The sequence below is a fragment of the Athalia rosae genome, chromosome 3 (genome assembly GCF_917208135.1).
Source record: "Athalia rosae chromosome 3, iyAthRosa1.1, whole genome shotgun sequence".
Lineage (NCBI taxonomy): Eukaryota > Metazoa > Arthropoda > Insecta > Hymenoptera > Athaliidae > Athalia > Athalia rosae.
In genome coordinates, this window is record NC_064028.1 from 11336582 (window position 1) to 11355095 (window position 18514).

General features: G+C 38.2%; 3 protein-coding genes and 1 long non-coding RNA gene across 15 annotated transcripts; 3 read left to right on the forward strand and 1 right to left on the reverse strand.

Annotated features, from left to right (window-relative positions):
- Positions 1-945: 945 nt before the first annotated feature.
- LOC105690091 (E3 ubiquitin-protein ligase synoviolin A) lies at positions 946-3919 on the forward strand. Of its 3 annotated transcripts, none has more exons than XM_048651918.1 (8): positions 946-1267; positions 1532-1624; positions 1717-1893; positions 2018-2308; positions 2367-2581; positions 2663-2883; positions 3035-3374; positions 3494-3919. In XM_048651918.1, the coding sequence occupies exons 1-8, from the start codon at positions 1139-1141 to the stop codon at positions 3765-3767; spliced, it is 1740 nt and encodes a 579-aa protein (XP_048507875.1). In that variant the 5' UTR covers positions 946-1138; the 3' UTR covers positions 3768-3919. The 3 variants fall into 3 exon arrangements, with proteins under 3 accessions (XP_048507875.1, XP_048507874.1, XP_012263039.2); XM_048651917.1 differs by having other exon boundaries at positions 948-1267; positions 3011-3374; XM_012407616.3 differs by having other exon boundaries at positions 950-1267; positions 1717-1869; positions 3011-3374.
- A 539-nt stretch (positions 3920-4458) lies between these two features.
- Positions 4459-11671, forward strand: LOC105690093 (serine/threonine-protein phosphatase 4 regulatory subunit 3). Of its 6 annotated transcripts, none has more exons than XM_048651913.1 (7): positions 4459-4958; positions 5250-5640; positions 5714-5966; positions 6096-7694; positions 7812-7960; positions 8233-8692; positions 8861-11671. In XM_048651913.1, exons 3-7 carry the CDS (start codon positions 5769-5771, stop codon positions 8945-8947), a joined length of 2493 nt encoding a protein of 830 aa, XP_048507870.1. In that variant the 5' UTR covers positions 4459-4958; positions 5250-5640; positions 5714-5768; the 3' UTR covers positions 8948-11671. The 6 variants fall into 6 exon arrangements, with proteins under 6 accessions (XP_048507870.1, XP_048507866.1, XP_048507865.1 ...); XM_048651909.1 differs by having other exon boundaries at positions 4461-4958; positions 5211-5640; positions 7809-7960; XM_048651908.1 differs by having other exon boundaries at positions 4461-4958; positions 7809-7960.
- On the reverse strand, positions 11437-16387 carry LOC105690092 (cilia- and flagella-associated protein 36). Of its 5 annotated transcripts, XM_048651924.1 has the most exons (9): positions 16082-16387; positions 15902-16004; positions 14646-15315; positions 14160-14470; positions 13896-14071; positions 13652-13836; positions 13327-13570; positions 13220-13255; positions 11437-13160 (listed from the first exon to the last, which is right to left on the reverse strand). In XM_048651924.1, exons 4-9 carry the CDS (start codon positions 14266-14268, stop codon positions 12903-12905), a joined length of 1008 nt encoding a protein of 335 aa, XP_048507881.1. In that variant the 5' UTR covers positions 14269-14470; positions 14646-15315; positions 15902-16004; positions 16082-16387; the 3' UTR covers positions 11437-12902. The 5 variants fall into 5 exon arrangements, with proteins under 5 accessions (XP_048507881.1, XP_048507880.1, XP_012263042.2 ...); XM_048651923.1 differs by having other exon boundaries at positions 14646-14990; positions 15129-16387; XM_012407619.3 differs by having other exon boundaries at positions 15129-16387.
- A 90-nt stretch (positions 16388-16477) lies between these two features.
- LOC125500194 lies at positions 16478-17892 on the forward strand. The gene is made up of 2 exons (XR_007277424.1): positions 16478-17208; positions 17446-17892. It is a non-coding gene; the product is annotated as an uncharacterized LOC125500194 (long non-coding RNA).
- The last annotated feature ends 622 nt before the right edge of the window (positions 17893-18514 follow it).

An 18514-nucleotide genomic window follows, 5' to 3' on the forward strand; every position in this document is an offset into this window, starting at 1 on the left:
TACCCGTGCGTGTGGGATTCGCGGACCAGAGCCTCCAAGCGTTAAGATCAACGAATTCGTTGGTAGTGTACAGAATCCCGCTACTGGTCTACAGCGCACTTTAAGTGCACCCATCCCGAAGATTTTGAGAAACCCACTTTAAGATAGCAAGTGCTGCCAACCAATAATCGATATTCATTGCTATCGACTTTTACAAAGCTTTTACCTGTTTAAACGTGTTTAAACGTGTTTACTCAGTTACAGAGTTGACTGCAGTTGACTGAAACGGTTACAGGATTGGCGTGCAACGTGCAAATAACGACAATAACGAAAATAACAACATACGTTATTAATAATTTGTTGACATCAGATTTGCCAACTTCGTTCGCTTGAACATGACTTGAATTAGCGTGTAGCCGAGTCCGCACTTTTTCCCAAATTCCCTAGGCGATTTTGTTTTCGTTATTATTAACGAATGATTAACTAATAAACGTCGGAATCAGCACTACAATCATCTACAAACGAACTACAAACGATTGGGATTAGAAAAGGTCTAATCTGGGCAGATGAGAGGCCAAATAGAAGTAGCTATGTTTAGACTGCTGCGCGAAATTTCTCGTTTGAAGAATATTAACTCTGGATCCCCATGAAACGAATTTCCACGGAAGGACGGAACGGATTGGATGTGGTCGTATTTTATTTTATGAAATAACAGAATCTTATCAGTAATTATAAGTGGGTCTCACAGATAATTACATAAATCATATATTTGGCATAAATACGATTTAATCACATATAGCTATGTGATTTCGCTTGAAATATAATGCAAATTGCATTCTCAAAAAATATCCCTATTCCGTTCCGTCCTTACGCGCAAATTTGTTTCGAGAATCCAGAGAAAATTTTTTCACAGAACGGAATTCAAAAGTCACTAGAAGTCGTCTGCACTACGTTCAGTCTTTCCGTTCCGACTCTTCATGTGAAGGTAAAATGCATGTATACATATACGAATGGCACGCACAGAGCCTGCGGGCACGAACGTTCGACGCGTAAACAGTATTTTACGTGTTCATAATTGTCAATAATAGCCAGTAAGAAGTATCAAATCATCTCTCAAAGGCTACCAAGCCTCTAGACAGGCGATAACTATCTCGTTAAAATGAGAACCGTCGGTATTACATTATTCAGCGTAGCGTTAACCTGCGCTGTTATTGGAAATGCGTATTATCAGAAGAAACAATTCTATCCATCAGTCGTCTACATAACCAAGTCCAACCCCAGTATGGCAGTAAGTTATTATCTGATACGAAATTATATTATTATTCTTCGACTTCGGCATAGCAATTCATTCTACGATACAAAGCTGATATAGACCGTCCTAATTCCCTCTTGCCCTCAGCCTACCTGAGGCAATTCACATACGTATTTAGATTTGGCAAATCTGCGAGTGTAGGAAAGTGATTTTTTGCAGTAGTCATTATTCTTTCAATTTTTTAATTTTCAGTTTGAGATTACCACAACACGAATACGTAATACCATTATTTGATTTTAGGTGATCTATGTGCAGGGCCTGATATTGGTTTTTATGATGAATACTTTCCTCCGTAAAATATTCTTTGGAAATCTGCGTGCAGCTGAACTTGAGGTATGTTCATGAACATAACAAGAGTGCGTAAGGCATTTTTGATGTTACAAAAATAGTAGATAAAAATTGTAAATTACTTTTATTTTTTATAGCACCTGGTCGAGAGAGCATGGTATGCGGTGACTGAGACCTGTCTTGCATTTACAGTTTTTAGAGATGACTTCAGTCCAAAGTTCATTGCTTTATTTACACTTTTGCTGTTTTTGAAATCGTTTCATTGGCTTGCCGAAGATAGAGTCGACTTTGTAAGGAAAATACAGTGTTCAAAGTTTAGTAGAATAGTAGCAAATTTTGACAACTACTGAACAATAGATGCATTGTCGCATAAGACATGCACCTGATCCAATAAAAGTTCAGGTCAATTTAATTAATAATCCACTACTGATATTTCAGATGGAAAGGAGTCCGGTCATCACATGGCTTTTCCATCTGAGAGTTTTGAGTTTATTGGGACTATTATTTTCAACAAATATGATCATGATTGAGTACGCCTATGTTTCAACACTGACTAAAGGTGCCTCTGTACAGCTCGTATTTGGATTCGAATACGCCATACTGCTTACTGTTGTCCTCAACATTACTGTGAAATATATGCTCCATATGATCGACCTGCAAAGTGAAAATCCATGGGACAATAAAGCAGTATTTCTACTCTACACCGAACTCATAATCGGTCTTCTGAAGGTGGGAGCCGAATCACTGGCTATTTTTGGTTACAAACAAAACGTCACATCTTTTTCAGGTCATCTTGTACGTTGCATTTGTGACAATAATGGTCAGGATATATACGTTGCCACTGTTTGCATTTCGTCCTATGTACTACACGATGCGCAATTTTAAAAAGGCATTCCATGACGTTGTCATGTCCAGGAGAGCAATCAGAAATATGAATACTTTGTACCCTGATGCAACGCCAGAGGAATTGGCTGCCGCGGACAATGTTTGCATTATTTGCAGGTCAGAGAAACATCTCCGAAATAGATTGAAATCTGTCCTTGAATACTATAAGGTTATATGTGGTATGTTATTTGATTTCAGGGAGGAGATGTTTACGGCGAGTAAAAAATTGCCATGCAATCACATTTTTCACACCGCATGTCTAAGATCATGGTTCCAACGGCAGCAGACTTGTCCGACTTGCAGATTGAATATTCTCAGGCCCACACCTAGTAACCCTGGATCAAGGGCTCAGAATCCAGCTCAAGCGCCAGGTCACCAAGCCCCTCAAGTCGCGCAGGCACCAGGCGCTAACCAGCAAGGTAATTCGTACTGTTTAATTAATTGATTCTTATATCTCTGGAATCGATACAGCACCTGGAAAGTAGCTCTTTCAAAATCTCATCTGTTTGCAAATTTTCAATACCTTAATATGTGATTCACTTGAAGCTGACCAACCGTTTCAAATGCCAGCTGGATTCTGGGCGGGTATTCAACAGCCGCAGCAGGGTGAGACCCATCAGCCTTCGGGGCCAAACATTAATCCTAACATTGGCCTTCCCCCATTTCAATCCATTCCTCCAGGTAGCGTTCCACTTTTTGTCCCTCCATTTCCTTCTATTGTACATCTCCCTCCGTTACCTACACCACCACCAAACTTGACTACTCTTACCGACGAGGAGCTTCGGGCAATGGAAGGCAACATGCGTCAGGCTGTTGAAACAAGAATTCAAATGCTCCAAAGAGTTCAGCTTCTTCTCGATGCTGCCAATGCTATGATGAGCCACTATCAGACTGTAGCTGCTACGGCAAAGTAAAACAAAAATTTAATCAATATTAGTATCAAAGTTTTTGAATTTGAGCTCTGATAAATATTCCTAAAAGTCTCATACCCAGATACTCAAATTTCGGAATCATTTCTCAACTCTGTAGTATTCCCGTGCCAAACGTTGGACCTGCAACTCAGATGCAGAATGTAAAAGCGACAGAGGAAGTCATGTCAGCAAAGAAGAATGTAACTTCGAATAACTGTGAGGAGCAAATTAGTCGCTCTGGTGAATCTTTGCCTAGTGGTAGCACATCGACGGGAAGCGAGGATTCGGCAGCTCCATCAACCTCCAGAGCTACTATACGACCTAATGATGAACAAGAGATAGTTAGAAGAAGACGGTTGCAGAAGTTCACGGCCCAAACTGCGGCGAAATGATTACCGACTTGATATATGCATTCAATTCAATGATCAGGTAAAAAATGTGGTCAAGTGGAACGGCGTCATGGTATTTTACGAACGATAAAATTTTGGTAGTTACAAATCTGCTTGGGTAAATGAATAAATAAAGTTTGTACAAACACTCAGAATTTTATTGAAATGTTTTAGGAAAACCGAAATATTTTCATACTACCTTTTTCTCATCCTCTCGACTATTGTATATTGTGGTCCTGGCAGTGATGCAATGACCGGGGAACCGGAGAAATTGAAGATATCGAAAGTACTTGCCCGATAGTGCGTGCAGTTGTTGACGGATTCTGAGGTCGTTAGGTCGACTAGTCGATATGGGCAACGCTTTCAATTATTGATCGGAATTATTATGGCACACAGCGATATCCCCATTTGATTCGAAAGTTGAACGCGTTCCAACTGGTAATTATCCGAGGAAATCTTTAAACTCTGGAAAGAGTCTAATTGCATATCGGATCTAAAACATAGTTCACTGACATTTTTCCATTATTGAGCTCAGAGTATTTCTCCAATAAAAGTATTATACATATGTATAGTGTGGAGCGGGATTGAACAAAACTGTTCGGTATCTTGAAAGGCCGCGGTTGGTTCCGTGATCTTATTGATGTGAACCCCGTGGCGCGTTGTTGTGATCTAATATGGCGGAGTGTGTAGTGTTGTGGCTCTTGAGTGTCTACGTCAATCTTAGGGCGACATAGAGCAGCAGGGAGTTGATCGCGATGAAGTTTGGTGTCTATGTGCCCTCGTTATAACTTCCGTTACTAATTATTTACAATATCCCACCGTGTTTGTACCCATACAGGGGATAGATATCTCCTCGTACCTACCCGTTACGTCCTCTTTGCTGGGCCCTGACTCTCCTCGTCTCCTGTGCCTCCAACTCTTAACTTTTTGGAGCCAAGTCCTTGGTGCAGAACTTTTGGGATACTGGAGATCGAACGAAGTGATAGCTGACAAATTTGCGTAACTGCAAGAGTACTTGGCGAGTGCTGGTCTATGGTATATGACTACATGTACCCATCACAAACTTCATACAACATCGCGACGAATTATTATACTATGTATATGTACCTACACCGGTGATTTGTCTCTCCACTACGCGGGGGACCTTGGCGAACAATTTTAATACATATTTTCAGGCTCCCTGGAGCCGTAACGGTTAGCCAGTGTTTTTGTTTCATTGTTATTATTTTTATTGTTGTTGTTATTATTGTTACTATCTCATCACTTATTACCATCACTATCATTACCATTACCATTAATATAATAACAATAACAATAATATTATTAATAATAATTGCTATTACTATCATCATCGTTATTATTATTATTGTTGTTGTTATTAACAGTATCCCTATCATTATTATTATTATTATTACCGCTATTAGTATTTGCTGTTTACCTTTTTAGAGCAAAAGTTTTTTTATAATAATCAAAATTGCGTTACAGAAAGTGACTGAAGCAATTTTGCATTGCCCATGCTGTAACGCATATCATGCTTCGCTATACCTAATGTAAGCTAGGTAGATATTAAATTTTGGCGGACTCAACAAAAAGACTAGGCAAGTGATACAAGATTCTTATGCAACTCTTGTTAACGAACACTTATATATTATTCTGTGAACAGCAACATGCAGTGATAAAAATGCGACGTGAACATGGTGGCCAAACTAAGCTAAAGACGAATTAACCGCAAAAGTAATTGCATGTAAAATAATATAATGCAGATTTTATCTCTATCTTCTACAAAGTGACATGCTTTTCAAAAGCTGCTCTTCCTAAGTAATTGGAAGGTAGTAAAGAGGAGGAAATATTCAGACGTAACCGATAAACGACATATGTATGCATTAACCGATAAACGACATATGTATGTATGCAAGCTTCCTGATGATGAAGATACTTTTCTTTTCAAGGGAATTCTGCTTTTATATGTCATAACATAGTGAAAATACTCCAAATTACAACACAATGACAGACACAAGGAGGAGAGTTAAACTCTACGCGCTCAATGCTGATCGGCAGTGGGATGATCGTGGAACTGGACATGTCTCATCTTCCTACGTTGACAGACTTAAGGGGATCTCGCTTCTTGTCCGAGCAGAAAGCGATGGCTCTCTGTTACTTGAGAGTAAGATTCAACCAGACACTGCTTATCAAAAACAACAGGTAAATTTCATTCTGTATTCTCTGGTACAGACAAAATTTGAAATCCTGATTTTAAAGTAGCTTATTGCGTACATTGTTGTAGTGTACATACAAAGGCAACAGATGTAAATACTTAATCTTTATTCCCAGGATACTCTGATAGTTTGGTCAGAGGGTGACAACTTTGATCTGGCATTGAGCTTTCAGGAGAAAGCAGGCTGTGATGAAATATGGGAGAAAATATGTCAGGTCCAAGGAAAGGACCCATCTGTAGAAATAACGCAAGACATAGTTGAGGAGTCTGAAGATGAGAGGTTTGATGATATGTCAGATTCAGCTCCCCCGATAGAGCTGCCTCCTTGCGAGCTCGGTCGATTAGAAGATATAAATGAATTAATCGGTAACTGCCTCACCTCGCCAATACGAAAAGAAAAATTGGCAATGGCTCTAGAATCCGAAAGTTACATAAAAAAATTGCTAAACTTATTTCACACATGTGAAGACCTGGAGAACATAGAAGGATTGCATTATCTCTACGATATATTCAAAAATATATTTTTGCTAAATAAAAATGCACTTTTCGAAGTCATGTTTGGCGACGATACGATATTTGATGTTGTTGGGTGCCTCGAGTATGAACCAACCTTACAGCAGCCCAAGAGACACCGAGAATATCTACGACAGCTAGCCAGATTCAAGCAGGCCATTCCAATAACGAATGCCGAATTGCTTGCCAAGATACATCAGACTTATCGAGTACAGTACATCCAAGATGTAGTTCTACCGACGCCCAGCGTGTTCGAGGACAACATGCTTAGCACATTGAGCAGTTTCATATTCTTCAACAAAGTTGAAATTGTCACTCTGATTCAAGACGATGAAAAATTTCTAACAGAATTATTCAGTCAGCTGACAGATGAAGCAACTTCCGATGTGAAAAGACGGGATCTGGTCCTGTTTTTGAAAGAGTTCTGTAATTTCTCACAGAACCTCCAACCACAAGGAAAAGAAGTTTTTTACAAAACCTTGACTGCCCTTGGAATCCTTCCCGCACTTGAAATCACTCTCGGCATTAATGACGCTTCCACAAAGACCGCGAGCATTGATATTCTTACTTATATCGTCGAATATTCACCCAGCGTAGTACGCGACTATACTCTCCAACAAATAAACAACACCGAGCAAGATCAGATGCTGATCAATGTTGTTGTTGCTCAGCTTGTTGGAGACGGTGACCCAGAACTTGGCGGTGCTGTTCAGCTCGCAGGAGTCTTGCGCTTACTATTGGATCCAGAAAATATGTTAGCGTCTGTTAATAAGTCTGAAAAAACTGACTTTCTCAACTATTTTTACAAGAATAGTATTTGCACTCTTATTGCCCCATTATTAGCCAACACAATTGGGGAAAGACCGGCAAGGGAGGATTATAGAACGGTCCAACTGTTAGGACTTATATTGGAACTGCTTTCATTCTGCGTCGAGCATCACACTTATCATATCAAGAATTGCATTTTAAATAAGGATTTACTCAGAAGAATACTTGTACTCATGAAATCTACGCATACTTTTCTTGTTCTCTGCGCTCTCAGGTTTATGCGTAAAATCATCGCGCTCAAGGACGAGTTTTACAACAGATACATAATCAAGGGAAATCTATTCGCACCTGTCTTTGACGCTTTTGTCAGAAATAATGGGAGGTATAACTTACTGGACTCTGCCATTCTTGAAATGTTCGAGTTTATCAAACTGGTAAATTCAATTTCACAATCATGTAGTTTCCTCAGTTAACAATATATATAAAGTTTGGTTCAAAGTTCGGTCATTTTTAACGAATGAATATAGTTGATTTTGTTTTTTTTTCAGGAGGACATTAAATCGTTGTGTTCGCACGTGGTGGAGAACTTTTCCAAGGAATTAGAAGCCATCGATTACGTACAAACATTCAAGGCGCTGAAGCTAAGATATGAACAGCATCAGGATAAACTCAAGGACCGCGACAGAGGGGCGCTCGATAGGTACGTCTGTCGGTAATCCGTTTGTCATTAGAATGATTCGTTATATAAGCTTCGCAAAAGCTGACCATTAAGAAGTTGTTTATATTCGATAATCACTCATTTTCTAATTGAAAAACTATGGAACAGCTAAAAATTTGTTTCTAAACAAAAATACATTAATTCCGATAATTGTTTTGATTCATACAAGTTTTGTGAATTTTTTCTCCAAGTTCATACCATTCCAGAAAATCGGCATTCGATAACTCACTTAATAACACAAGGCTCTTCTTCAGCGTCCCATCAATACTGAGAAACAGCCGATATCGCCGGGACCAGCGCCAACTGGACGAGGAGGAGGAAATGTGGTTCAACGAGGAAGAAGACTTTGACGAAGGTGAAGCAGTTGTGCCTGCTGCGGCCGCAGATCTTGCACCGCCTCCTTCAGCCAAGAAACCACCCTCGACCCCTAATCCAGCTTTAAATACATCGCCAACAGATTCAAAGAGCCAACAGCAACAACAACAGCAGCAGCAGCAACAACAACAGCAGCAGCAGCAGCAACAACAACAACAACAACAACAACAACAACAACAACAACAACAACAGCAAATCATTCTCAACAACAACGTGACGACACAACAACCACAAGTTACCGGTATCCAAGCAGTCGGTGACTCATCGACACCGATCCAGAGCACGACGAGTCCAAACGCTGTCACTGTAGAAAAAACTGGTTGTGCGATATTCAGAAAGGTTAGACGAAGATGCCACATGATTATTGTTGAATAGTTTGAAAATTTTCTAGCTATACCTGTACCAAGTACAGCTTTCCTTGAAACATCATACATATATTTGCTGGGTAAATTAAAAACCAAAATTCTGGATTTGATACCGTTATTGATTGTCGTCGTTTTTTTTAAGGGTTTGGTTGATTATGAAGGTGATTCGGACGAAGAAGAGGAAGATTCCGAGCTGAACCCGACCCCAAAACGGCAGCGACTATCATAGTCGAACGGTGTGAAATTTATGGGACAATCACCGTGACGAGGAATTGCGTTGCTAAGTCCTCCCACCCGCCGATACTTCAACTCCTGTAATGACTACATACCACCTGCGGCCCAACCAGTTTTGTGTGGCTGACTAATTCTACGATTCACCAACTACACCCATAAGGAGGTTGAGGAAAAACGAAATAAACTACCAAATGACAGGGGAATGCTTTTTTTTAAAAGTACGGTGTGTGGTAGATGCTTCAACGTCACCTGAACCGACTAACAACATACCTGACTTCACATGGTGAAACAAAACGAAATTTAAACAGAAGAAAAATCACATTCAATGCGGTGAAGCTACCAATAAGCTAACAATAACGAATAAAAACATGCATAGGAGTATACTTACTTGATAGCAAAAGAACGTTCCCCAGGCAGAAACATCTGGGAGCCTACCATTAGTCTCAACACGTGCTATACATGAATTATGACGCCAGAGGCTAATTTTACAATCTGTGCTTGATAGCATCGTCATCGTTTTGCCTTACCATTTACATAGTGTTGTGGAAAAGACCATGTCTCCGAAATACGAAGCGGAACTAGGTACGTTATTCATTTCATATGTCCGAGTGATCAACGCCTCTGGCCTCGGTCTCTGCCCCCCGCCCCACCCAGACCAGTTTACGACGGTTCGCGTCAGAATACTGTACAGAGAAAGAAATACAAACATTATGGGAGAAGAACGTGTTTCGGGCCCAGCGATTCATCGTATGGAATATTTCGGAATTAGGTAATTCTCAAAACTTCATGATTGTACCGTTCCATGCTTACCGCGGCTTACGCGAGCGTACATGACGTACGCTCGCTGAACTTTGATGCCGCGCTCCTCTTCTGTGTCAACCTTGGGTAATTTCGAGAAAAGATGCGGCCAACAAAACATGACACTTACCACCTACGCCCGGTATGTTATATCATGGAAGGAAGACTAGAACGGAATGACATAATTGATAAACGTCACTCTTCAAATTGGATTCTTAGCTTTTTAAAAAAAATACATCAGCTTCAAACAGCTCCGAAATGCCTGCTTTATGGACAGAAAGAGTGTTTCAAGTATTTGTAGTTACTATTCTACTTGCTATTGGCGAGAATTGTGAGTCAAGCCATCGAAAAATTACAACATTTTATCAAAAAGCCCATACGGTACAGTTGGTTTTTTCGATTTGCCTCCACGTAATTCATTATCAACAGATAGTTAAGCCTTAACATTTTGACTTGTAACCCTTTCTTTTGGTTGCATTTATCTCCGAATTTTTTTTTTTTGCCCTATTTAACAACCAAGGAATTCTGAATAGCGTTGTAGTTATTCCCATCCCATTCATGTTTATATTCAGCTGCATCAAATTAAAGAAATTTCCAAAATCAAAGACTCAATCTTCATTTTCAGAGATAATGGTAGTTCTATTATTCCTAATGTTGCTGTTATTGTTATTATTGTTGTTGTTGTTGTTGATGTTGTCCTTATTCGTATTCCTATTCGATTATCGTCATCATACCAACTACTACCATCACTACTCTGATGACAGTTAATGCTTTTATTATTCTCACAATTTTGGGCAAAAATCGATAGGCGGAGAAGCTAAGCTGTAAATAGATATTTGAAAATAAAGTCCACGCCACCTACACTGATAACAGAAAGTGTAACAACATTCAATAACGATTAATCAATTAGTTGATCATAACAAATTCTTATAACACATTCGCGTAATGTTGTTTCCTGTGTGTTTTACTGTATTAATATTTTATCAATTTGATACTAAGGATAAGCATGTTAGAGTTGAACGTACAGAACATTAGATAACTATGTTGGGTACGAAGAGTGTAAGTAAAAATTAAATAGGTAATGTTAAAGTTAGATAATTAAGTAAGTAACTGAGTAGGTCAGAAAGTAAATAAAAAAAATTTATTAAAACTACAGTAGAGTACTACTGTGGGTCTATTGGACATCTATACACGTGTAAATACGTGAATGTAAGTCTTCTGTGAAGTGTTTTAGACTTTATCATTTGTATGAAAACATATTGAGAAAGCAAGTGTGAAGATATGAAGGGCGTCTTCGTATTGTAATTTCCAATGCAGTTGCGAGAGAAAGAATAAAGGAAGGAGAAGCGTCAAGGAGCAATTGGAGCATTGTCGATTAGTTTTGACCAGATAATAGATTGATCTCTCGATATGATCGTAGTTACCCAGCAAAAGAGAGATTCTGGAACAATGATTTCTAAATTTTATAGAATTCAGTCTTCTGAAGACATCGATAGAATGTTGATAAATTCTGGAATAATGTGTGCAAATGAAATTGAAGGAATACAAACAAGCTATAAATATAATATCTGAGATATAAATAACCGGTGCAACTATACTAGTGTATTATTATTTAAAGGAATAAAAAAAGCAGAACATAACGATGATGATCATGGTAATAATTTTAATAATTATGATTATGATTTGAAAAAAAAAAAACAATAACAACAGTAGTAATAATAACAACTATTTGTAGTCGATGGAACAAGACGAAATACAAATGGAATTCGGTTCACAACTGCACTGATATACGACTCGGTGGTTTTCACAATATAAAATATCACACCTGTCTATAATTATGCGTTCTAGTATAGCGTAAAAGTTTTCCTTCTATGGTGAAAGAAAAAAACCAATAAATACATAATTAGATAAATAAAAACAATACTAAGGTCTTTTTTTTGGTCTTTATAAGAAACTGGAAAATGATGAGTACCTTATGTTACAACCTATCATCAGCACGACGATACCCATTGGCATGTAGCGAGTCCCGTAGTGGAATTCAAGTGGTACACTGGGACTCGAGAGAACTCAACGTATCAATTGGTAGCACTATAATAGGGGTGTGTAGTGGTAACAAAGGAACAAGCATCAGTGTACCACGGGCTGGATAGATAATAAGTTCAATCATAAGTTTAGATAATACTTCCTCAAATTTACCATTTTCCTAGTAATGTACAGTATCGTATACACGCCCCTCAATCATTCAGGTCAAGTTATTTTTCAGATGGAATAATTAGTAACAATAGCACCGTACGCCTCTGGTAATAGAGCATTTTTTTCAGACTGAAAGAAGTTGTACGTTTTGCAAGTACAAAAATCGTATATATGTTACTTCTTGTTCATGGTCGGTTCGGCCTTTGTACATAACTCTATTTCAGATGAATTGAAATTTGTATTTGTACATCTTTTTTTTAATATTTCTGATATACGTAAAATTATTGAAGAAACGTTATTTAGGTTAACTAGCTGTCGAATTATTGAAAGACAAATCCAGTAGTTTTCATGTGTGATCAACAAAGATCCAACTTTCATAATAATTTGTATCCAATCGTTATCCAGCCTGGTCAATTTGGTACTGGAGAATAAAAGGTGAAAGATATGGATGAATGTAGTGCTGAATGTTGTAAACGAACAAAGAATATTTAATTGAATAAATCTTAGAGTAAACAACATCTTTTCAATTCACCAAAAATTTTCCTGACCTAAATTACTAGTTTCGAAACATGTAGTCATATTTAGTCCTGCAGAAAGAAGGTGATGCATAATTTACGGCCCTTATTATGCTGACCGGTTACAGTAAAATCATATATCATTTATTCGTAATGTTATCTAAATCACTGTTGCATGCTGTCCAAGTGATTTTCACCAAACGGACACCAGTGGGAACAGAAATCTGAGTTTCAATAGTTTTAATATCTATGAGATATCAATATATGTATACGTACAATATAAAGTTTAATGTATGTTACTACTATGGATCCGTGTTTGATTGTGCCTTATCGAGAAGCTAGCCAGTTCTAAATGGGTATCACCATTGTGTATTGCGATTTTTCATCTTTGATTTGCATTAAACAACGATTGATGGCTATTCAATAACATCATTCCCATGGATCTCACTTCTGAACTACCTCAGCTTTCAGCCGCGCAGCCAGAGCTTTGCGAACCAGTAGTTTTGAGGATTCCAAGAGTTGTGGGACCTCCAATTCTTGATTCCCCTTCAAAGAAGCCTCCGCAGCGACTCTTGCTGAACCGGGGCGATCGGTTGCATTAGCCTTGAGCCGTTTGCTACGAACTTCTTTCTTCCTCAACACCAACTTATCTCGCTGTGTCTTCAAGTATTCGTGCCGTCTCCTTATTTCCTTTTCGCTGGCCTTTAGTAAAATGTCACTATATCCTCTATCTGATCAAAAAAAATTACGTATCCACTTACCGTGTTGGATTCACCTCCACTCATTACAGAAATACTCTGCAAACAAAAATTGTGAATGTTTTAAGAATACTACAATTCCTCGAGTGCGGTGAAGCTTTTCGACTAACTTGTTGGCCGATGTCGATGCTTGCATCCAGCAGTTTCTCTACTCTTTCTTTTCCTTCAAAAAGTTTCTTCTGTAGTATCGGCTGCATGACATCAGATCTCTCCAATCCCAAGGACTCTACATTAACGATTTGTTCAACCTTGCTCTGCTTGGGTTCTGAACAACCACTGGTAGAAAATCCATGGATCCTACCGTTCCATTCTAATTCTGAATCGTTGTTTGCCTGATCCCCTATAATGGGCTCACTGTTTCAAATAAACAGTGATAGATGAATGAATAAATGATAATTAATTTTCCTCATGATGTTCACTAAATTTCTCTCTTACTGCTGCAATTTTTTCATCACTAGGTCATGCAAACCCTCCGTATCGTACATCAGTGATGCTGGTGTTAGTCCAAATCTTTGTTCGATCAAATTTAAAGCCTGCAGCTGCAGTTCTAAATTCTTTTGTGTCATCATTTTTTTGAAAATCTCATACTCATTGGCAGCCCATATCTGTTCGAAGAGACTCTGCAGCAAAAGGTAAGATGATATGTCACAAATTGGGTACTTAGAAGTACAAGACTCACTTGTTGAAATTGGATGGGCATTTTAGTATTTTGGTTCAAAGAACAAGCGTGCTCGAATTGCTCAGGAGATATTCCCATGTCTTCCATGAAACATCCAAGAAGAAGATCCACCAAGTTTTTGTACTCCTGGTACACCTGACGATATTCTTCACTGTCCTCAGTTTCCTTTTCAAATACTTGACAAAATTGTATGTGGTAAGTACAGTTGATACATCATTGGGATAGGAATCAAATATATAGAACCTGAATATTATTATGTCTTACCGAGTGATTTTTCTTCTATGAATGACAGCAGAGGTGCGGACCAAATTGGTCCTTCTAAAAACCCAACCAGTGAGTCAAATACCCAGGCACTGTCATCCTTTTCTCCCATTGTTTATTTTTGTTCGACGTTTTTTATATTATACCAAAATTCTCAGAATCAGACTAGATGAGATCGTGTGTATTTTTTTCCTTGGATATATCGTCCGTTAGAGTACGAGCGATTAAAACCGAATCTGTGATCGTTCCAAATATTTGGATAGAGATTGTCCAGGTAGCGACCCGAAAAAAAGATGTTCGCTCGTTGCTGGTTGCTGTAACAACAATATCAAAACAATCGTGAATCATTCGTATGTAGAATGGATCGTTGCATGGTTACAATAATAAAAAGAGTTGATTGGTTGATACCTATATCATAATATAAATTGAAAAATCTTTAACATTTTTAGAATGAAATTTATCTGCGAGCTGAAATGTGATTTTGCTCACCCTCAAAAATTTGAAAAAGACACCAAAAATGGTCGGACGCGATTACACAGTAGGCGAACAATTCGAAACTCACATCACTCATTCTTCAACGTAGCACTGCTCAACGCTGTTCAACCTCATTGCTCAATCATTGAGAATAGATATGCTGAACTAGTTTTGCACCTACCCGGTGACGGAATAACGATTCAACGACTAGCATGATATGAAGTCATTTTGATCGTTTTTTTTCTGTTATTGATGAATATTTTTCTACATTGAAGTCTTTTAAGTAGTAGTTATTTTTAAACAATTAATGTACTCGGTCAATACTACTTTTACACCGAGGTGCCTGTGGGGGCTTACAAGCTGCAAGTGAATAAATATAATATTGCAACATGATCTCTGTTGCAGCACAACGCTTTCACTCCTGCCATAGGTTGTGAGACCGTACCATATCACCAACAAAATGACATTGCTCCAGAGATATTCTAATTACTAGTTTACCAGTGGGGTAAAATGTTGGGAAAATTCCTCTGGTTGTTCCAAGGGCAGTTGGAGAATTTTGAAGAGAAGAGCCGACTCGACTCTCAGGAATATAAAATGTGTGGTAAACACTGCTCCGATTCTTCCCAATCTCTCCAAGGACAAAGGTGACCAGTTTCATTTAGAATAGGCTTCAAGGGTAGAACATCTGGATAAAATAATTCACAGAGGAATTCAAAAGCCCAGACTGTTCTTTGCTGCAGAATATACTTTTATGATAAGTGAAGCCGGACATCACTTCTTAAAAACTTGATAAAATTACATTTCTACCCAATTATATTCGAGAATATTACATATCATCGCCCGTCATAGTACACAGTATTTTTAGGACTATCCGCTTTATTTCTCATAGTTCAGCGCTGCTAAATTTGAGGGATGCTAATTATCGGGTTTTTGAATGAAATTGTTGACGTTGTACCACCAAAAAACATCAATCACTGACTCAATTGTAAGAGAGCTCGAGTAAGTTTATACGAAATCGTTGATGATATTCTTTTGAGAAGAAATACTGTGTAGCTGAACAGGTAACTATGCAGTAGTGAAAAGTCAGTTGTTATCAATGTAACAGATTGCCTGAAGCTGATGGGTGGAACTGTAGTCTAATACATGTGAGATCAAGTAACTATCATTAGACTGCAATCTCTTAGGAGCTCAAAGGGTTATAGGTTTTGCTCGTTTTCCAGCAGAGGCTGACGTAGTAAACAGAGTTGGACACAAAATTTGTCTAGCCTTACAATGAAGCAGTACATTGAACCTGACATTCGGTCACAAGTGCTTGGTGTAATTTGATGTTGGATCAGATTCGTGGCTTGACAACGGGATTCAATGTTGAGGAAGCTGAAAAGTTTCGATCAAAATCGTCATCCAGGAATTCAATTGATTCAAAGTTGTGTTTGTCATAGAATTCGTCCAACCCTTTTTAATCGATCTCATGTCAGATTCAGGAATTACGGTCGGAAATAAATCTCTCAAAGTTTTGTCAAGATTCGACATCATGAACGAGGTTGTAGCAGTTGACGTTGACCGCTTTGGGCTTAATGGGTCCCCACCTCATGTATGGTAGGTATTAGGGGCCTCAATGTACAAACACCCAGGTCTGGTCGAATACATGCAGGTAGCCGCCCACTGGCTCTTAGACTATAATCTATATATACTGGATATCTGATTCCCATGCCAGCCCATGCAAATAACGATGTAGTAATAAACCCGGTGGGAGCACTCGCGTGCTATAATCGCGAAAAAGTGATGACTGCTTTGGTCCCACCTGGTTAGTTCGATCTTCACGCACCATCGGCGCTAGTGCCGCATTAAGACCTGTTTTGAACGTGTTAACGCGTGCGGCACGTGCTAATTTTCGACAGAACGTGATGTAGTAATACTTTTTTTGATAACAGTGTATAAACGTGATTATGGAAAATGATCTAATCTTTTTGTAACATCTTTTTCGAGGAAGCCAAAATAAAGTTAAGTATCGAAACCATTTCAATGATCTGTAAGAGTTGTATTTATTAAAGCCACAGATATGATTTCTATTAGCCAAGTGTGCATGTGTCCTTATTTTTTAATTTCGTATTAATATGATTTAACATAGGTAGATAACTCAGTAGTAATATTAAATGATAAAAGGGAAATAAAAGTTTAGCATGGATATTGAATATTTGAAAATTTTTAATTGTATTGAAAATAATAAACAAATCATTATTCACTGTCACATGGTTGTTGTGTTTAAAATTTCGCCAGTTTTGCCATGGTTCTTTTCTTATCTTTTTTTTGTTGAGCAGATTTGTTGTGTGCTTCACAAATAAAGTGCATTCTGCACATTAAATAAAAACTAACGACATCATAGGTCATTTTTTCTTTGTGTTCAGGACATCCTACCCTAGTAATTTGGCCTGTGCAGAGAATTTCACCCAATATAGAGAATAACGTAGACCTATTTAAACGTTCTCCCGCAACAGTTTTTGTAATTGATTCCTCCAGCTAGAAGTTGTGGATGAGGAATTAAGGATTGAGAATTAGGTATATGCGGTACGGGGAAATGGTAAGTAATTCGAACTTCATAATAATACCTGAAAAACCAATGAAAACAATTCGTCTGATGGTCTTAATAACCCACCATAACTTTTTATGTTTAATAAATTCTCGCGGTCTTGCAAATCTGCATCTTCGGGAGCACAGATTGCTTTTGAACATTCATCGCATTCCCTACACCTGCGTGATTTCAACATCTTCCTAGCAATGTAACCTGCAAACACTGTAAGAGCACCTTGTTTTACAGGTGCAAGGTGAGAACGAGCCTTAGGAGGCGGCCGTTTTTTGGGAACGGTACTGAGGTATTTAGGCTCGGGAAAAATTGTCGGTATTGCTCCGGATCTGATAGTAAATTTGCCTCTTTTTTCGTTATAAACCTCGCCAGATGGGAGGGTAACTTCGTAGTTTTTAAGAATATATTCCGGAAGGAAATGTAATTCACAGACATAGTCTGTGAGGTGGAGTTCCTTATCTTTTCTAGGAATTTTTCTCCGCCATGCGAGCAAATTTTCCTACAGATTCAAATAATTATAGATCAGTTGGAGGAGATGCTATTGCCCATCGTATGTCCATAAAGAAAAACCTCGACTTCCAAGATACCTTATATGTTTAACTGACAACTACGATTATCTACAGATTATTACGTATACTCATTATTGTTGATCACATCTCAATAAAACGATAAAACAATCGACCATTGCTGGGCTAATATCAAAAGGACCGAAGTTTCTTTCGGAATTATACCTATCTTCAATTAGGCGAATAAACTTATGATTTTTACCTGTGGGACTTTAAATAAGGAGGGGCATTTTTTCCTTCATCCTGTAAACGTTGTATCTCGCTAGCCGTACCCTGTCCGACACAGGGGCACGAAGCATTTGTTCGGCATCTAGTCGATATTTCAATTTTACACAATTTTTTTTTATTATTCCAAATCACAAGCTTTAACAGCTACGTCTCCTAATATATTTTTCACCTTTAATGTTACTATCTGTATTAAATAAACCTCTGAAATTTGTAATAATTAGCACTCAATCGCGTACGAAATAATATTGATGCAACTGCTTTGTTTAAACAAAACAAACTATGTATATAGTAGTTTATAAATATAACGTTTGGGTAGATAAATAATTACAAAGTAGGTCCATGGCTATTTTTGTCTCAGAAAACACAGTAAACAAATGTTTTATTTATCAATTTTCTATATTTATACAAGATTCAATCATAAATTATGGTATATTTTCATTTTCCCCTCAATTCCATTCAAAGAGTCCCGCAATAAGGTCTTGATGGAACAGTAGCCCGCTCAAGCGGCA

Coding starts and splice junctions, on each gene's coding strand:
- LOC105690092 (XM_048651924.1), bottom strand. CDS start 14,268: ATGGGAGAAAAGGATGACAGTGCCTGGGTATTTGACTCACTGGTTGGG. Junction 13,571..13,651: donor GTGATGAAAAAATTGCAGCA/GTAAGAGAGAAA, acceptor TATTTGAAACAG/TGAGCCCATTATAGGGGATC. Junction 13,256..13,326: donor GCATCGACATCGGCCAACAA/GTTAGTCGAAAA, acceptor TTTTGTTTGCAG/AGTATTTCTGTAATGAGTGG.
- LOC105690091 (XM_048651917.1), top strand. CDS start 1,139: ATGAGAACCGTCGGTATTACATTATTCAGCGTAGCGTTAACCTGCGCT. Junction 2,582..2,662: donor AATGTTTGCATTATTTGCAG/GTCAGAGAAACA, acceptor ATTTGATTTCAG/GGAGGAGATGTTTACGGCGA. Junction 3,375..3,493: donor ACTGTAGCTGCTACGGCAAA/GTAAAACAAAAA, acceptor TCAACTCTGTAG/TATTCCCGTGCCAAACGTTG.
- LOC105690093 (XM_048651909.1), top strand. CDS start 5,769: ATGACAGACACAAGGAGGAGAGTTAAACTCTACGCGCTCAATGCTGAT. Junction 7,695..7,808: donor TGTTCGAGTTTATCAAACTG/GTAAATTCAATT, acceptor TTTTTTTTTCAG/GAGGACATTAAATCGTTGTG. Junction 7,961..8,232: donor GACAGAGGGGCGCTCGATAG/GTACGTCTGTCG, acceptor GCTCTTCTTCAG/CGTCCCATCAATACTGAGAA.